This window comes from Schistocerca cancellata, chromosome 3 (assembly GCF_023864275.1).
Source record: "Schistocerca cancellata isolate TAMUIC-IGC-003103 chromosome 3, iqSchCanc2.1, whole genome shotgun sequence".
In the NCBI taxonomy this organism is placed as follows: domain Eukaryota; kingdom Metazoa; phylum Arthropoda; class Insecta; order Orthoptera; family Acrididae; genus Schistocerca; species Schistocerca cancellata.
The window spans coordinates 287,857,069-287,878,124 of record NC_064628.1 but is presented as its reverse complement, the minus strand read 5'-3'; the positions used below and the strand labels follow the sequence as shown (position 1 = coordinate 287,878,124).

The window sequence follows — 21,056 nt, the reverse complement described above, 5'->3', positions numbered from 1 at the left end:
GCTTGAAAATTAAATACAAAGTCAGTCAGTGCCAAATATGGTGAACATTAAGAGTGGATAACAATGGGAATTTGTTTATTCACTAACAATTGCACTGCAACCGCAGCCATGTGATCTATCGCATTGTCATGGAGCAAGAAGAACTCCCTTCCCTTCCACTCTTGTGAGCGAACCCTCTGACTTGTATTGCACAGTTGATCCATGACACCCAAATAATACTGGGAATTTATAGTGGTGCTCGTGGGGACAAATTCCCTGCGGACAGTGCTGCAAGCATCAATAAAAGGCAATGAGCAATATCTTCACTTTTGATTCTGTCATTTGCATCTTCTTATCAATAACGTCAAGTCTCATCACCTGTGATGAGTTTTTTCCAGCAAGTAACTGTTCACATTTTTCATTTTAATCAACTCGTGGCAGGCAACTACACAATGTCGTCCTTATCCGAGAGTCAGGGTGTGGGGAACGAACTCTGCACACACTTCTCTCTTCTTCAAAACAGGTCTGCACAAGAGATGATTGTTTTAGAAGATCAGAAATTTTCTCAATGTTTCCATCTGATGATCTTCAGATGGGATGCACTGACCTCGCTGTCCTTGGGGGACATCGGCCCTCTTTGAAATGTTTAAACCACTCAAACACTCACGCATGACAAACAATTATCACTGTAAGCCTCTCCAATGGACTAATGTCTCAATAACCTTTTTACACAGTAAAACATGAAATCAAATCACTACTCACTGTCCCATTGCAATTTGCGATGACAACGTTGACACACTATGGCCACATATCCATTACTAAACACCAATGCTCACAACTGACTGATCAATTGCACCTCTGTTGCTTACAACTGTTAGTTCAAGCCGCCACTGTAATTACTACACTGACGTCACTTACAAACCGGGAATAAAATCAGTCTCTGAACTTTCTGGATGGACAGTATAAGAAGGCAGATGGGAGTTGATGCACAATGGGTTGACTTCAGCATGCACTACGGTGTGTGCATATAGCATCTAGAATTGACATCCACTTTATTTTAGGTATGGTGAAGGTACTTTGAGACCATAGTGTTCATTGTGGGTAGCATAAAGCAAAGACAGGCGTATTATGTTAAGGAACAGCGGTTTTCTGAGCATATAAATCCTTCTAGGGAGTTAGATGCAGAAAGAGTGGCCCAGTGTGGCAGTCACATCACTGTTGCCAGTTTCCAAGATAGACAATGGCTGGAGCATATGACATGGGACAGAGAAACCGAGCACACAAATTCTCTGTATCTTACATGTAGAACCCATCGTGTATCTGCCTTCTTATCTGCACACCTCTACGAGATCACTGTAGTTACAGTTTTAGTGCTCCAAATCATAGACTGTTTTACCTGAAAATCTCTACTACATTCTTTGATCACTGACAGAGCTTAACATTGAAAGCCTCAACCAAAGTAGTTTGGTCTTGAAGGGGAGACATGTCTTACCACAGATGTGAAAAAACATTTGTTGTTGCTGTCACTGTGTAAGTATGCTACATCCTTCAAACTGACTTTCATTAACTCAGTCTCTATACTATCTTAACCTTGCACACACTATACAGCAACAGTAGAGAGTGTCTGTATCACAGCTGCAGAACATTCTTCACTGTGACATTTGCACTGTTAGTCATATGCCAGCAAAACATGTTTATTGTGTTCCACAATCTTCTCTGTTCTGAGTAGGACAAACTGACACTACAGTTTTCATCTTGGGCACTCTAGAGTAGAAGTTATCTCTAAATCAGCAGTGTGAAAAAAAAAAAATCATGCACATATATTCCCCATTACATTTCATAAACTATATTGAAACTTACATATAACTAAGCACTTACGTTTGCATGTGTGTGTGGTCGTTCTGTCGGACATGTCCGATGGTACAGACACCACAATGTTTTTGATACAGCAGCTATAAATATAAAATTTCCTTCGAAATATTTCTAAGTGCTTATGAGAGCCATGGAAAATTCATACAGCATTGACAGTTACATACTACATTTGTGTTTGTCCAAATTTTTGCAGGCAATCATTGCCCTTAATTTGAGTCTATATAAAATGATTTGGTATATTTTGAGAATTTATTGGAAACTTTCAAGTTTGTGCATAACATATTTCATAGTAAACTGATTGTTGTGAGCTCAGTTGCGTATCCTATTAACTTTGGCAAGAATATCTTTTTCAGATGATAATCACCCCCTAAGTGCATAAGTGTTACATAATTAATGCACCATTTCTACCGTTTTATAATCTTTTTACCAGTTCATTCTAAGGATGTGTTTGAAAGTTTAAGATCACAATGTAAACATAACTCACTCAAAGTCAACTGCTGTGGCATAATACTGTGTTTGGGTATATTATAATGGTCATATTGTGTTCCAGTTGGCTACCCGTTTCAAAGTGAACACTGTCTGCATTCTACTACTATGAGTTTGTTAGGTAAGTGTTTGTGAGCAAAGCCTTGATACAAAAGTGCCAGACACAATCTTCTGAGCAGCTTCAGGAAACCAGTAACTTTTGTCCTAGGTGTTTCTCTTTTTTTTTAAAAAAAAAAAAAAAAAAAAAACTTTGTGTGTTGTAACTTCAGTCCTTAAAGGGACTTTTTAATGCTTGTACCGCAACACCACAATAATTCTTTTTTAGTTTCAAGTTAAGCCCTAGCTGCTTACAGTTCAGAAATACAATGCACCAGTTGGAATGCAGCTCACTGTGAATGCATTTCTCAGGCACACGTTCAGTTAGTAATTGTTCAGAAGTAGTGGGTTATCATTCTGACTGTCACCAGAATGAATTTTTACCTTGCAGTGTCATGTGCACTGATATCCTGGCAGATTAAAACTGTGTGCTCACTCGAAGTCCGGACCTTTGCTTTTTGTGGACAAGTGCTCCACCAACTGACCTACCAAAGTGTGACTCACAACCCATCCTCACAGCTTTTCTTCCACCAATACCTTGACTCTTACCTTCTCTCCCAGGCCTTGGCTATGTCATGTGTCCACAATATCCTTTCTTCCTGGAGTGTTAGTCCTGCAAGTTTTGCAGGAGACCTGTTACATTTGGTAGGTAGGAGATGAGGTACTGGTAAAAATAAGGTCATGAGGACACGTCATGATTAGTGTATGGGCAGCTCAGTTAATAGAGCACTTGCACATGAAAGGCAAAGGTCACGATACCAGTCTCGGTGTGGCACATGGTTTTAATCTGCCAGGAAGTTTGTTTCTAAATGCAAATTATGGCATGTTGGAAGAAATGACACCTACTGTCTCTGCTCTGAGGCTGTATCTGGATTATTCCAGTGACTGGAAGACAATGTTAAGAAGACCAGCCCTGCTCACAGAATTTCAGCAAAGCTCACAATTAGCAGTGTTGTCCCCAGAACTATTCTGGTCCCCTTGTTTTCAAGTCAAGGGGAAGGTTTTGAACAAGAAACTCAGTGGAGTTAGCTACAATAAATTTCAAAATATAGGTTGCCTTTGATGAGTAAAATCTCAAGGATTTTTTCCACATGTGCAAAGGTGTCACTCCACCTGCAGTTCTTAGTAACTTCTGATTAAAACTTGATTCACTATGACATTTATTAGATAAATGGTAATATTTCTACATATAAAACTGCACTCGGCAAGCCACTTTATGATATGTGGCAGAGGACAGTCTGTGTACCACTGTCATATCCTCCACTATCCTGTTCCAAAAGTAAATGATGCAGAGAAAGAACAATTTCTGGTAAGCCTTCACGTGAGCTCAGATATACATAAAAGGCAGCAATAGATTGCTGACACTTATAGAAACCGCATCATGTTGCACAAAACTCTTGTGACATCTTTTGTGATTACTAAACAAATCTGTGATGAAATGCAGTGCTCTGTTTTGGATCTTCTCTATCTCCTCTGTCAACCCCATATGTACAGGAACTAGACTGATAGGCAGTACTCAGGTATCAACCAAATGAAGGTTCTTTAAGCTACCTCCTACATCTTCTGAGGATCCTTCCAATAAATCTCAGTCTGGCCTCAATCCCTTGGTGTAAAACCGAAAAATGATGTGCTGTGGTCTATTTGCCTTGACTACTTCAGTCTAATCACAAAGCTGGTCTGACATTCCACATGTTCAAATCTTTTTCATTAGGCAACAGTGCATAACTGTACTGGATGCATTCCAGAAGTCACAAATCACAGCATAGGCTTGGAAACTGGCTGCTTGGCACTGTGTTAGTATCTTCGTCTGACATGAGAATCATTTACATGAAGCCAGTGGTCCTTCCATTTACCTGGAAGTGGAGTGTTGCTCAATAATAATTGCAGCTGATGTGACCCTTTAAATCATGCAGTATTTTCTACTACATTTAATCTCTTGCAGTAATTATATTTTAGGTATGCTGAACTAAGTAAAACTATTTGAAAATATCTTCAAAAGGATGTGAGAAAATACAATGAAAATTTCTTAATACCAACAACTGAAAAATTCCATGGAGAAAATAGAACAAGAACATATGTCACATAGATACAACATTCATTTTCTTTTGACGGTAGATGAGGACCAAAACTGACAAAAGAGAGAACATTTTGCAAGCATTCATACATTTAAAGAAATATTAGTATAGTTTTAGTAATGAATCACAAAACACAAATTAGTTAATAATGAAAATAATGGCATACCAGAAGTAATGTTAAATTAGTTGTATGAAATCATTTGAAGAATGGTGAAAATGAATGGTATATGAAAAGTAAAGTGATGGAAAGGATACTTGCAAAACTATTTTTAGAATGTCTTTGGAGAAAGTTACTTCCCCAAATCCGACCACTGCAATTGCCTTGTTAAAAATTACTTTGCATATATCACCAAGCTCTGCAAAATGAAGAATATACACAGTCCAGTCACTTTAATATGACCATCGCCATGTTCTGTGTCAATATGCAATAACCACTCTCACACGCCTGGTGGCAGCACTAACAGTGGAGGGTATATAAAGTATGTTGGGTGTTAAGTGGAAAATAGCACTGTAATGTGGAGATGAAGTGATTTACCTCTCATCAAAAAGGGCATGATCAATGGCTTTTAGGTCAAGGGTGCAAGCATTTCTGAAACAGCTAAGTTTGTAAATCATTTGATTACCACCATGGTTGAAGTATACCATGCATGGCAAAATGGCACTATCCAAAACCAGCAGTGAGGTAACTGTGGTGCATCAGTCATAGATGAAGGTTGCAGAAATGAGGACAGGCAAGCTCATTGACTACCCCAAAGAACCATCAGGCTACCAGCAGTGTCTCCTCAATTACCATTCAGTGAATGTTGCTGCATATGGATCTAGGCAGCACCTGTACTGACTGCTGTTCATCGGAGATGAAGGCTGGAATTTGAATGTCAGTATCACAACTGGACATCTCCCCGAGTGGTGGCAGGTGTTTTTTTCTGATGAATCACGTTTTATGCTAAATCAGACAGAAGGTTGTTGGCGTGCACAGTGTGAAACGTCTGAAACCAAATACTGCAACCAGGAGGGAGCGTTAAACTCTGGGGAATTTTTTTGTGGCACTTCCTGGGTGATCTTGCCATACTGGCACACACAATAGATCAACAAAAGTATGCATCTATCCTTGGAGGCCCATGTCCAACACTACATGCAGTCTGTTTTTTCCTCAGCACAATGGCATCTACCAGCACAACAGTGCAATCTGTCACCAGCTCACAGTGTACATGCATGGTTCGAAGAGCACCAGCATGAGTTTATCGTACTCCTCTGGCCACCAAACTCCCCAGATTTAAACCTACTTGAGAATCTGAGGGACCACTTCAATCAGGTTGTTCACACCATAGATCCTCAACCAAGAAACCTTGCACAGCTGGCCATGGCACTCGAGTCGGCATGGTTTCACATGTCGATACCTTCCAGAACCTTATTGACTCTTTCTGCATGTCTCGCAGTGGTCCATGCTGCAAAAGTTTTTGACAGGTGGTCACATTAATGTGACTAGACAGTGTACTTATTAAAATTGTCTTCAACAAAACAGCAAATCATTAGATATTAACTGAGAAAAGGAATATTCTACATTTGGAATAACATAGCACCATCTTTACTAACAACCAGACAGAAACAACACATTTCTTAAATCTATACGGATATTGAAGAATATATGTAAATACTACTGATTCTATTACAAATCATCAGCACAGTACAAAATTCTGAACAAAAGGAGGAGTTTAGGAGGGAAAGTGTGTGTTACCAAAACTGTTCTCAACTGCCTTAGAGGAAGTTCTCAACTCCTTAAAAATGGAAAGCAAAAAAGAAATATGAGCCCATAGAACATATATAAACCACCTTTGTTTACTGATTTGCTTTAGTATGGATAAAACTAAACAACAAATAAACTTAATACAAGAAGTCTGACAGTAGGATTCAAAGTCAACTACAATAATACAAAAATTGGGTACAAGGAACAAATCAAAATGAAAGTTGTATACATTGTCAGTGAAGTTAGATGATCAGTTGAGGAGTTTTTGTATTTAGCACAGGTGAAGATGATGACTGTATAGATAAAGAAATAAACAGAAGACTAAAAAATTATCTGAAAGGGTTAAGGCAAACTAAACAGTGTTTTGAAAACCAAGTTTAAAATTTGCATGAAACATTATATTTACAATTAAAGTGTAGAACCATTTCTGACATATGCTAATAGAACATTTTGGGAATTACTAGAAGAGACAGGAATGAAACAGCTCAGCAACTGGTTACAGACTACTCAACTTATGAGATACAGCACAAAGACTATCTCACTATGATTGCACAATCCTCAGAACAAACATCTTTACATCACAGTTATCTCCATAAATAATAAACAGTTTGTAACAAAACAAACTAAATTCTTACAGGCTTTACAGTAGAATAAGCATTTAGTATATTCAAACGCAAAATTAAGCAAAAGCTTCCATAAAGTTTGTATGTTAACCAGCAACTGTAAGAAAACAATAAAGAATGTTTATCATGTCTAGTTTAATTCCCATACTAATTCAGGAACATATATTGGGGAACTCAACAGCAGCTATTTATAGTTCCCAGTTGCAAAGAAAGCAAACCATGAGATTTGTAAACCAATCTCAGGTATAATTGATTCCTTCTTTATTATGTACATAAATTACATAACTCCTCTGTTCCTTAAAATAACGGAAATAGTTAAGGTCAACTGCCAACAGCCTCACCACAGTGGTAGCACCAGTTCCCATCAGATCACTGAAGTTAAGTGCTGTCATGCTGGGCTAGCACTGGGAAGGGTGAGCATCTGGTCTGCCGAGCACTTTGGCAAGCAGGGTGCATTCAGCCCTTGTGAGGCAAACTGAGTAGCTACTTGACTGAGTAGTAGTGACTCCAGTCTTGTAAACAGACATATGTCTGAGAGAGCAGCGAGCTGACGACATGTCATACCATATCTGCATCCAGTGAAGCCCTCGGGCTGAGGATGACATGGCTGCTGGTTGGTACCATTGGGCCTTCACGGTATGTTTGGGTGGAGTTTAGTACAGTTAAGGGCAACTGACTATTAAAGCAAATTGATATTTGTGGCCCTACTACGATACACAACAGAAACTTCTATTTGACCTATCCCAGCAATTAGTGTATCACAAATTTACTTTTCGGATGGGAGTAGAACATGATGAACTCTCTGATATTACAATCTTTAGTGTAATATTCACAGCATCAATGCCTTCATTATATAGATGAATATTTAAGTATATCAGGTGTGATCAAAAATTAATTTTCATTTTTCTGGAAGAATCTTTATTTATTCAACATCAACTTAGTCCCCTTCACAGTAATCCCCCTGAGACATAATACACTTGTGCCAATGCTTTTTCCAGTCTTTTAAGTACTCCTGGAACTCACTTTTCATTATGGTGTTCAGCTGCTTCAGCAATTCTTTTTTTTATCTCATAAACAGGGGCAAAGCAGCGTTCCGTCACGGGTCTCTTCAGCCTTGGGAATAGAAAGAATGCACCGGGGATTATGTCTGGCGAATGCGGTGGCTGAGACAACATAATGGTATTGTTTTTTGCCAAAAATCATCAAGCACTGAGGTGTGAGCAGGAGCATTATCATGATGCAATTTACAGGAGTGGTTTAGCCACAATTCTGGCCTTTTTCTTTGGACTGCTTCATGCCAACAAAGCATAATTTCCAGATTGTATTCCTTACTGACCACATAACTACACAGTAGGAATTCATGATGCACTACCCCACTGTAATCAAAGTAAACAGTGAGAAGAACCTTCAAATGTGATTAAACGTGTGGAATTCTTTTCGATCTTGGCTCTTCAGGCAGTTTCCATTGGGACAATTGGACCTTGGTTTCAACATCCTACCATACACCCAAATTTCATCACCTGCGAGAACCTTTAGAAGCTCTGGATCGTTGACTACTTCAGGCAGCAATTCCTGAGCAATGTTCATGCAACTGTTTTTGGTCAAAATTCAACAATTTGGAATAAACATGTTTCATGCCCAAAACACCCAAAAAAAATGTTTGGCATGAGGCAAAAAAGGATATACTGACATCATCAGCAATCTCTCGGACGGTGATTTGGTGAGTTTCCACAATCATTTTTTTACTTCAGCAATAATCAATGTGTTAGGGCATCCAGGGAAGTCACTGTCTTCAACATCTTCTCAGCCATTTTTGAAGCTCTTAAACTCTTGTCTTACTCATAGTAGATTCAATAAAAGCCACAGTCACCATTTCAATTGCAATACTGTACTTTCATTTATGTTTCAGGCATAATTTAACAGAAATTCTATGAACAACCTTTTTCGAAAGTAAAAATTCTCCGAGCACTCAAAAACAAGTATAATCTTTTAACTGTCAACAAACTAAATATTCAAAATAGCTGAACATGAAAACATATCAGAAACATGTGTACCAACAAGAAAAAAAAATTTGAACTTAAAAAAAAATTCATTTTTTTTTATCATCACACTGTGTAACACAATGAAATAGGTTAGATCGCTACTCACCATGTAGAAGCAGCATGACACATTGCAGTAGAGAATAAACTATTGGACACACACACACACACACACACACACACACACACACACAGAGAGACAATAAACTATTGGACACACACACACACACACACACACACACACACACACACACACACACAGCCCAGTCTTCTGAACCAAAGTGGAAAATGACACCTTTTGATTCTTTCAATTTATACACCTGACAACTCAGATGGCAAACATACATTAGAACGTAAGTGGTTAAAAAGTGGCTTTTCCATCATGAAATGAGGGCCACCAAAGGTTCAGGACAACGTGCACAAAGTGGCGGGAGATCACCACTTAACAAATGGCAATGACTTAAGTGACAGTGCCCAATACACAACCTAGCTAAAACGATCTCCTAATGGCGAGAGGGCCGAGAGGAGTCTGCCAAGCCACTGGAAGAGGTTTAATTCCCCAGAGCTTGTTCCCATGAAAAGAAGAACAGTGGTGGTGCCAAAGTGCCGACAACCCCTGCTGAAATACGACAACACAGAGATCCTCAGAAGGAATGGAAGAACTAGGGGCTGAGGTAGGACGACTACAGCCTTGGCAGCCGTCTCGTTTCCTGTCACACCAACGTGACCAGGAAACCATATAACCACCATAGTGGGTCCCTCAAGAGTGAGCAAGTGGAAGATTTCTTGGACCTGTTGCACTAAGGGGAGGACTGTGTACAGCACACAAAGTCTCTGAAGGGCACTAAAAGAATCGGAGTAGATGACAATTGAAAACAGTCACAGAATGTACTGTGTGGTTCGATACAGGCAAAGAGCTCTGTTAAATACTGAGCAGTGGCCCAGAAGTTGATACCAAAAATCATCGGTGTCAATGATGAAGGCACACTCGACACCACTGTCAGTCCAGAAACCACCAGTGTACACAAAGGTAGTATCGCTAAGTTCCATGAGAAGGTAGAATAACTTACAGTGATAGATTGAAGCTGGAGTAGTTTCCTTAGGAAGTGAACGAAATCCTAGGTGAACATGGGCCACCACGCAAAAGCAAGATGATGAAGGGTTCACACCCACTGGGAAAGATGCAGGTAGCGTGAAGTTAAGCTCCTGGAGCAATACCTGAAAGCAAACTCTAGAAGGTAACAGAAGAGGGATGTGTCACATGATGGTGGTCAAAGGAGTCATTGAAGCACGGGGCATAGCAAGGGTGGCCAATCATGGCAGACAAACGGCATATGACTGAGGAGAACGTCGCGCCAGTAAGACAGCAGTAGTTCAGCAACGCTGCACAGAGATTGAACTGGGCTAGTGTAAAAGGCACCTGCATCCAAACTGATTCCATGATGGTGGGTTGTATTTAGATCACATAAGATGGACGGATGTGCAGATGCATAAACAGAACACCCATAGTCTAGTTTCAAACAGACAAAGGATTGGTACAAAAAGAGGAGGATGGTCTGATCTGCTCCACAGGACATACCACTGAGGACATGTAAGACACTGAGGAACTGGGTACAGCAGGTGGCCAGGTAAGACGTGTGGGAGGAGTAAGAACGCTTTCTATCAAGCATGAGCCCCAGGAATTTTCTAGTTTCAGTGATGGAAGAGCAATAGGGCCAACATGTAAATATGGTTGCAGAAACCCATTGCACCACCAGAAATTCATATAAATGGTTTTGTCAGAGCAAATGCGAAAGCCATTGTTGACACCCCACGAGTAAAGACAATTGAGACACCGCTGAAGATGCCACTCAAGGAGACAAGTCTGCGGAGAACTGCAATAGATCGCAAAATCGTCGACGAAAAGGGATCCATCGATATCCGGTGGGAGTTACACCAAAATAAGGTTAACGGGTATAGCCAGGAGGTCAAGGCTCACAACAGAGACCTGAGGCACCAGTTTTCCTAGATAAAGATGTCTGACAAGGCAGAATCCACACATATCTTGAAAACTCTGCCTTTTAAAAATTCCTGAAGGAAATGGGGCATGTAGCCTTGGAAGTCCCATGTGTAGAGAGTATGGATGGTACCAGTCCTCCAGCAGGTGTCGTAGGCTTTTTTCAAATCAAAAGAACATGGCCACATTTTGGTATTTCTACAGAAAACCCGTTCATGACATGGACTGACAAGGTGATGAGAGGGTCGACTTCAGAAAGGCATGCTCGAAGTCCACATTGTATCGTGGTTAGTAAATTGTGAGATCCGAGCCATATACTAGCCAGGCATGTTCCATCACTTCACACACACAGCTGGTGACAGAAATTGGGCAGTAGCTTACCAGGCTTAGGTATGGGAATGACAGTAGCTTCATGCCAGCATCTGGGAAATATGGCATCTGCCCAGATGCAATTGTACATATGAAGGGGAAAGTGCTTGCCTGCAAGAGAGAGGTGCTGCAACATCTAAATGTGATCATCGTCTGCAGCTGGGGCGGAAGATCAGGATGAAGTGAGAGCATGGTCCAGCTCACTCGTGCAGTATTGTAGTATTAAGGATTCTGAGAGAACAAGGGTTTCACCCAAGCCCCCTCTGTTCATTTTCAATGGGGAAGACAAGGTGAGAGTGGGTGGAGTTCAAAATAGTGGCCTAAGGCATTGGAGATAGCAACTGGGTCCGCAATGACGTCATCTGCTACAGTCCCAGAGAGGTATCGGAGGTTGGCCCACACAATGGAAGAGGGAGTGGCACTGTTAAAAGAACTAGTAAATGAAATCCAGCTAGATTTTTTGGTATCCCAAAGAATGTGACGACACTGTGCACACAACTGTTTATAACGAATACAGTTCGCCATTGTAGAATGATGGTTAAAAATACAGAGCGCATGTCTACGTGTGAATTGCATTACAACACACCTCAGTCCACCAAGAGACCGGGACACAGCATAGTGAAGATGAAGTGTGAGGAACAGAACATTCTGCGGTGGTTGGATAACGTCTGTAATATATTCTGCCTAGTCATCACAACTGGGGAAATGTTGTACGTCGAAGGTCACAAGGGAGGAGTAAAGCCCCCAATATGCCTTAGAAAGCTGACAATTGAGTTTACACGTAGGTGGGTAGGAGTCAGCAACCAGATAGCATATGGAAAAATGGTCACTCAAATATGTGTCAGAGAGAATGGAACACTCGAGACGACGGGCAAGCTGGGCTGTGCAGAACGAGAGGTCCAAATGGGAATAGGTTTTTGTGGAATTTGAAAGGAATGGGTGCTTCAGTGTTAAGGCAAATGAGGTTGAGTTTACTGAGAAGGTCAGCCAAGAGGGCACCTCTTGGACGGGTTCTGGAAGAGCCCCTAAGGGAATTGTGAAAATTAAAGTCACTGAGCAACAAAAAGGGAAGAGGGAGTTGCCCAACAAGATGGAAGAAGTCTGCCCTGGTGACACCAAATGACAGTGGGATGGAGACATAACAAAGAGAAAATGTGAAGAAAAGAAGGAAAATGTGGAGCGCAACAGCTTACAGGTGGGTGTCCAGTGAGACTGTTTGATTATGAAAGTAGTCCAGATGAGAAGCTTTGCTGCCCCATGGAATGGAATTCTGTCTTCAGGGAAGGTCAAAATGGACCGGGAAGAAATCCAAGAGGTCAAAGCGAAAGTGAGGACGCAGTTTTGTTTCCTGGAGGCAGAAATCAAGTGGATGCTGCAATTCCAGGAGTAGCTGTAATTCCTCCTTGTTTGCTCTAACGCTGCTAACATTCCATTGGAAGACAGTCATGGTGGGGAAAGGGGAGGAAGGAAAAAATGAAAGGTTATCACCTCAGAGACTGCTGAGTGCCAGCCTTCGAAGACTCACTACTACAGCATGCAGAGGCTGGAGGATCCCGCTCCACGAGATCTACAGAGGCATCGGCATTCTCTCTGGTTCAGTCTGTGGATTCCAGGGCAGAAAGATGGTTGGCAGTGCACACTGGCAAAATGGAGGTCAGCCAGGTGAGGGTATGACGTGGCAAAACCATTAAAGAGAATCTCTGAGTCAGCAAAGGAGAAGACCGTTTGTCTTTGATTGATTTCTTAGAGCCTTTGTGATTGGAAGATGAAGACTCAAATGTTTGTTGGCTGGAGGAACACAAAATATCTTCATGGGATTGCTCCTTTCATCCTTTATGGCCTGCCAGTTGTGATTCATGGGATTTTGTCAGAGGGGGTGAAGATCTGATGGCTTATTGCACAGCTGGAAGAGAAGAAGACAGGGGTTCTGTTACGAAACTGGGCAATCTTATAAATTGGAGTGCTGAATATGAGGTCACAAGTCTGCTTGGCCACTATTTTGTTGAGCCCTACCTACATAGGTAGGAATGATCATCAAAATAAAATAAGAGAAATCAGAGCTCGAACAGAAAGGTTTAGGTGTTCGTTTTTCCCACGCGCTGTTCGGGAGTGGAATGGTAGGGAGATAGTATGATTGTGGTTCGATGAACCCTCTGCTAAGCACTTAAATGTGAATTGCAGAGTAATCATGTAGATGTAGATGTAGACCCTTTGTGGAGTGAGGCGTAGAAACAATGGTACTGTAAGTGCCACACAGTAAAATTTAGGGCTTTTGACTAGCCAACAACTTGCGAGCAACAGGGTAAGGTACTTTTTCCTTCACCAAGATCTCCTGGATAGCCCACTTATCAACATGCACGGGACACTCGTGGGACAAAGTGGCATGGTCTCCATCACAATTAATACAGCGGGAAGAATGAGGCACGCAATCGCCCTCTGAGCATTCTTACCAGAAGTAACATATTTGGCAGTGAGTGTGGTTGTAATGTTGACACTGATAGCAACGCATCGGGTCTGGAACGTATGGTCGGACTGTGATGACTTCACAGCCTCCTTCCATCTTCGATTGGAAACACTGCTCGATCAAAAGTGAGAAAAAGGGTATGCATAGGAACAAAGTGGTATCAACCATTTTCATTTCCTGATAGACTGCAGTGACGCTCTGAGCCAAGAAGTAAGTTTGGAATTCTCCCTCAGTCAGACAATCAAGCAGCCAAGCATAAATCACACCACTCAAAGAATTCAGCATTCAATGGGCCTTGAAACAAACAGGATAGTTGTGGAAGAGAGAAGCTGTATGCAGGTTGAAAACTGCTATTGGCCTTTAAAAGAAAAGTACCATTATATAAACGATATTAACATTTCACAGGGCCAGCAACTGCATCAACACCTTTCTGAATAATAAACGGATTAATCATAGCAAAGGACAGACCTCCTTCGGTTCCACGAGGAACTGAGGTGCAGCTGAGAGAGTCTTTGAACCTTTAGCCTCATTCTGTTTACATTTAGCAGACACAGACAGAGATGATGATGAGTGGCCCACTACAAAAAACATCCTCCACAATTGCCAGCATGTCCGATGGTGCACTCCTTCCAACTGCAGGACCCCCTAGGAGGGGGCTCACCTACGTCAGGTCACACCTCCTGAACTTCTGACAGAGGGACCAATTGGCAATTTGGATAGTCACAGCTCAGGCAGTCACCCCTTTCTGGGCCTGACCTGTGCCAGGGGCAGAACCTGTAGACCTGGGGCTGGGAATTACGCAGTACGCAGTTACCTGTTACATGTCAAATGCCTGGGCCAGCCTTCAGGAGCACACAGGGAGGAAGAAGAAACAAAGGAACCTCAAACACCGAAGCGGAGAAAGGGTACGAGACAGGGAACAAAGAGAGAAAGTAAACAAAAAGATGAGGGGCTGTTCTGATGCTAGGCTATCAAAACCTCAGAACACATTCCCAAAATTATCCCACACATGTTCCCCAAGGGAGGCGAAAAAGAACAGCAGGAGGATAGACATTCAATATGGAAAGGGAAGAGGTGCTGCACAGGCTGAGACCCCATGATAGCCAAGCACAAACTCACCAAAGAGTTGTGAGCCCTCTGAAGAGACCTTTACACCTGAATCAGAGTTTCTCAAAATTCTCCTAATAAACCAAAGTCAACCATTCACCTTCCCTACCACAATCCTCATATGCTCATTCCATTTCATGTCACTTTGCAACATGATGCCTACATATTTAAACAACATGACTGTCAAGCCATACACTACTAATACAGTATCTGAACATTACGGGTTTGTTCTACCTTTTCATCCATATTAATTTACATTTTTCCATATTTACAGCTAGTTGCCATTCATCACACCAACTAGAAATTCTGTCTAAGTCATCTGTATCCTCCTACAGTCACTCAACAATCACACCTTCTCGTACGCCATAGCATAATCAGTGCAGATTGCTGTTCACCTGTTTCCCATACCATTTATGTATGGACAAAACTGCTTCACTTACTTTCCTTACCACATCACATGCCTGCAATGTTACCGGGTGGCACTCAATCTTATTCTGAGCAGTTGTCAAAGTTTTGGGTCATCTGTGTATGCTTTACTGCTATGTACACACTTATCTTTTAAGTAACTTGATGTGTGTAGCATCTCACACACAGGATGCTTACTTAGTTCATAGGATCAATTCAATACAACACTGTTACATCTTCTGGTAGCTGGATATTGGTGCACATGAAGAAAATGGAGAAATGTAAGAAGCCTGCAGGCAGGAGAACCACTTGCAGAAGAGTAACTCACACCAAAGACATATGAGCAAAATGCAACAGACAGACTGTGGACAAAACAACAGACCAGGACAAGGACAAACAATCTAGACAACAAAGCACTAAGTGAAGCCTTCACCTCAATGATGAAGTCAAGGCCCAGAGAAGTGGGGGGACAAATGCAAGAGGCAACCAAAGATAGTAACCAGGTGACAAGCAAGGTAGTTTTCAAGCAGAGATAGATTCAAAAATATCACACACGAGCACTGAACTGACCAGCTGTGCAGTGGGTGGTCGCCTATATATCAGCTGTGTGGCCCAAGATGGTAGTGCTTTCACCATCTGAGCACAGCACTAAATGGCTACAGTGCTCCCTAACAGTCATAAAGTCCACCTCCTCTGACAGTGAAGTTGAAGGTGGTGGTGAAGAAGAAGAAGAAGAAGAAGAAGAAGAAGAAGAAGAAATACATAGGGAGGAGACTGGAATAGAAGATGTAATTACACTAAAGGAACGCATAGCCAGGTTAATACATGGTAGATGGACCAAGTACGTTGTTTGCAGGATTCCAAGAAATAAGGAAAAATTAAAACAACGACCAAACAAAAGAAAGTAAATCATACAAGAAAACGTGCAGTATTAACACAAATGGCATAAAACTGAAGATATAAGGCAGAAAAGTCTAGCAATCAACCTTTCTCCATCACTGGATGTCTAATGAATGATGACTACTGACAATATTCAAAATTGTCAAGCCTATTACCAATGGCCTGTACCTATTAGATAATCTAGTGAATGAAACAGAGTCTACACATTTGTCCCTTAAGTTAATGTATGTCAAGACGACTTTTCCTAGATGGTATACTAATGCCTTCTTAAAAGGGACGTTAAACTTTTTAGAATACGGAGTCCTTGTTTACTGCTGCCAGTTTATATCAGGGCCCCTTCATTATTATGGTTTTTACGTTAAACGTGAGTATAAATATATGGATGAAAGTATGTAAAATAGAATTATTATCTACAATTATTCTCATGGCAACGCAAATTCTTCCATGACAGAGGTAATATTCCCAGGGGAGCAATATCTGTTTAGTATCTCCCCATACACTTTTTATCTGTTACTTTAATGGCAAGGAGATGATACCAATATGGATAATAAATTGGATTCCATCTTCAAATACCGAAGTGTCAACATTACACATGACACTCTGCAATACATGAGAAAACTTGACAATGAATTCTACAACATTCTTTTAAATTTCAATTAAAGCATTGTTGGCAGAAATTTCCATTATATTTTAATGCACGACAGGGTATTTCACATAGATTTTTCAGTGACACACTAAAAATTACTATTTTTTTACCTTGTGTCACTTTTCTTGCTGGGGTGCCATATATTTCAATTAAAATAACTAGTCTTATTTGTGAATAGTGTAGGTAACTATCCCATGACACAAACAGTGATTTTGTGCTTGACAAATGAAATTCATCCAATACTTTATGCCATCACTGAACTAAACTACCAGTATGACTTAACTTCCTACATTGTTATTCATAGGACAATTGTGTCCCAGAAATGCTATTCTAATGCTCAAACATTAAAGACAATTTTACTACTCCAGGAGATACTAAAACGCAACAAAAACAATTTTCACTAGCAATATTTGACTAAAAGTAACACGAACATCACAAACATACAGGTCAAATATGAGGACTGTAGTTATATCCAAATATTTAGGATTTTTTTCAAGTGAAGTGCTTGGCAAGAAGACAATGAACATACATATATTTATTTATTATGTGAAGGTTTATACTTTCCACTGAATCTTAAGCCAGTAGTACATACCATCTGCTTTAGGTTCTGTCTTCTTTTCCCCTTTCACATCCTTATTTTCAGTTTTAGATTCCTGCTTCTTTTCTACCTTTTTGTCTCCATTTCCATCTGATTTCTTCTCAGATTTATCAGCTTTGGAGGCCTTCGTCTTTTCAGCCTTTGAATCTACTTTCTCTTCACCTTTCTTCTCAGTCTTGTTTTCATTTTTTTCACTCTTGGGGCCAGGTTTTGTTTCTGGCTCAATTTTTTGGTTAGCCTTTTTATCTCCTTTACCTTCATTAGTTTTATCTGGTTTTGTGTCCACCTTTTTTTCTGCCTTTGCCCCAGTTTTCTTGTCTTGTTTCACATCTGCCTTATTCTCCGATTTCTTCTCACTTTTGGCATCTTGTTTTTTTCCTTCTGATGTACTCAACTCTTTACCTTTATTAGAATCACTTTTCTTTGGGGCTGTATCTTCAGTACTATCAACTTCCTTGTCTTTATCTGATGTTTCAGTACCTTTCTTATTCTTCTTTTTCTTTGACTTAGTTGGTGTGTCTGGAGAGATCACTGTCTGCGGCTCCACAGTGAATGGTGTCAATATGAGCTCAACAGAACCATCATCCCTAAAACAGATCAAGACTGAATTAAAAGAACAAAACAAAATTAAAAACACATTATGCAATTCAAAAAGTCTTACATATTAGCTCACTATTTTCAAATTAATGGTTTTTCTAGGGACAACTAAAATTATGACAAGTGGAGTTTTACCTGTTGAAATGTTAAAATAAGATAAACGTTTGGATGATAAATTCTCCAACAAAATTTTGCAAATAAAAATTACGTACTTTATCTTATTTTTTCCTTTCTCATTAGATTTCTCATCAACTGCAACTTTGTCTTCTTTTCCCTTGTCAGTTTTTTCATCTCCACCTTCATTATTGGTGTCTGAAGTCTTATTTTTCTTCTTCTTCTTGCTTGGTGTCCCAATTTCTTCTTTAATGAAAGCTGAAACAGTTCACCATAACAGAAAACTTGGAAAAATACAATTATGCTAATGAGATATAGAAAGTCTAAAAGAAATAGTAACAGTAATTGTTTACACTTTATTTGCACAATAGTTGCCTAAAACTTAGTGTAAAAAACAAAAGAAATGAGATTTGCTGTAAAGAAAATGCACTGTCCACAAAAGTTCCTAGGTTACATTTTGTCTCCACTCTTTAACTTTATGTTTGGCAACAAGTACTTTGTGCACTGACAGATCACAGCAGTTGTATCTAATGACATATAACCAGCTAAGAACAAATAAATGTCGGTGCAACATTTAAAAGACTTGTATAGAAATTTGGAAGAATTCCACAAAATTTTTGCTCTCCTATTTCAGATAATGTATCATTTAATTTGTTCAATAGTCAGATTAACATTTTGACAGAAGAATTTTTACTTTATATAAAACGGAAGTGAGAAAATATTGTCTGGTAGATACAAAGCTCACATGCAAGAGTATTTTTAGATTTTAATTAATGCGATTCTGTGGTTTAAAACAGGGATTTAACTAAGAATTTTGTGACCTTAGTGCTAATTAACTTTTAGCACACAGAAATGGAATCCATGATTAGTCTGTTGTTCTCACAAGTTGAGTGCTCATTCAATAATTTACTGAAAATAACTTCTGGTGGCTACAGTTAAAGCAAGTATTTTTTTCTTTTTTTTTTTTTTTTTTTTTTTCCCACAATTTATCCACAGTCTCATCCGGAAAGGGCATTTCAAGTTAGGATGGATAAAAGTTGTTTGGACTCGTCTGACTGCAGTGATAATGATCAACACTTTAAAAGTAAAATTAAAGAAGCTGAACAATGCCATCTTTTACAGGATACTGAAAAAATTCAATATTGTTTTCATTTACAGAAATGTCACAAAGTCTGATCTCAAGTTTTTAAAATTTATATAATTGCTCTTTATACTTGGAAATTTCAAACTTGTTCAACTTTTTCATAATTAAGTACAAGCAGCTATTTCTCATTTCATTTGTCAAAATGGTAACAAATCCCAATAACTCTGTAAAACTAAGTGATACTGTGAGGAATTACTAAACAACTTATTTACTTCATTTTTATTTACTAAGTGACAAAGACACAAATGTTATCCAACCAGACTTGAATTAAGAAGTAACAGAATTTTACCAGCAGTTTACAAAAAAATATTACAATACAACATTACTGGTAATTAGTTCTGAGCTGTCGACAACTGCCACATGATGACCTAGAACTCATCACAAGTAGTTAAGTGAAAAAATACAAGTGGATTTGCATTCTCTGCAATCATCAATCTGTGTGATCAATCAATATTTAATAGAAGCCTATGATACAATGATATGAAAAATATTGACTGGCAGGGATTCAACTTTAAGCGCACACAATATTAATTTTGTGCATCTGTTTAATTCTGCGCATGGCAATGTTAACAAAACAGTTCTTCATTAACAGTGGCTTCTGTGAAGAGAAACAGAATGATAGTAAGGGCTATTCAGCTTTCTCATTTACAATGTATGTGCATCCCTTGACAATATATCTGCTATCCCCTGACAAAATATGTGGCATCCTTGCCACAAAAATTACTTTACTGTATGGTTTCTGAGTTTGATTCCTTATTATACTATGAACTTTGAATAAATCGCCACATCAGGGACAATCACGGAACATTCATTGACCCTTACAACTTTCTCACAATACTGTTTACAATACAGACCTCAGTGAGATGGTTGGTTGGTTTAAAAGAGGCAGGAGGGGGGGGGGGGGGGGGGGGGGGAGAGAAGATACCAAACTGCTACATCATTGGTCCCTAGTTCCGAATTAAACAATGCAACAAGGCTGAGAATAAAACAAACAAGACTTACAACACAAAATGGAATGAAAGAAAAAACCACAAGAACGACGGAAGGGCAACAAACACACTTAAATGGACGAAAGGGGACAAGAAAACCACAGAAACACAAGAAACAGGTAGAAGAGATTAAAACGACATAGTAGATTACCATGGCTGGATGTCCATGAGAACACAAAGAAGAAACCAGCCACTATGCAACACATTGAAACATTCACCCTAAAAGCACTATGGTGGAGAACATACAGGGACAAAGGACATGCGCTAAAACTAAGATTAAATGATAAAACCCACCCTCACAAATAAAACATACAACTAAATCAGCCGATGAGGTGATTTCAGCGAGTCTGGTAGCCCAAGATTTCGTCGCTGGGCAGTCAAAGTGGGACAGTGCACCAAAATATGGGCCACTGTCAACCAGACACCGCACTGACACTGAGGTGGGTCATCACAGCGCAGGAAGCGGCCGGGTCACCCAAGCTTGGCCAATGCAGAGCCAGCAGAGAACCACAGAGTCCCCACAAGAAGCCCTCATCGAGGACTTCTACACATTTGTAGTCTCCTTAATAGCATGCAGTTTGTTGTGCATACTGAGACTATGCCATTCTGTCTCCCAAAGCCATAAAAACCTTGCGGCATAGAAACAAACGCAGGTCAGTTATTGGAATGCCAATCTCCATAAGCGGTTTCCGTGTGTCCTGTTTGGCCAGCCTGTCAGCAAGTTCGTTGCCTGGGATTCCGATGTGACCTGGGGTCCAGACAAGCACCACTGAATGACTGGATCATTCCAGGTCATAGATGGACTCCAGGATG

At 40.0% G+C, this 21,056-nt stretch overlaps 1 protein-coding gene across 1 annotated transcript in view; it reads right to left on the bottom strand.

The window, feature by feature from the left end:
* The window catches only part of LOC126174967 (cylicin-1-like), a 59,357-nt gene that overhangs the window by 3,669 nt on the left and 34,632 nt on the right, over positions 1-21,056 (bottom strand). Inside the window, exons 4-5 of the mRNA XM_049921436.1 lie at positions 18,209-18,368; positions 17,394-17,986 (exon numbers count right to left, since the gene is read on the bottom strand). Coding sequence (XP_049777393.1) covers positions 17,394-17,986; positions 18,209-18,368 — 753 coding nt within the window. The remainder of the gene's footprint in view (positions 1-17,393; positions 17,987-18,208; positions 18,369-21,056) is intronic.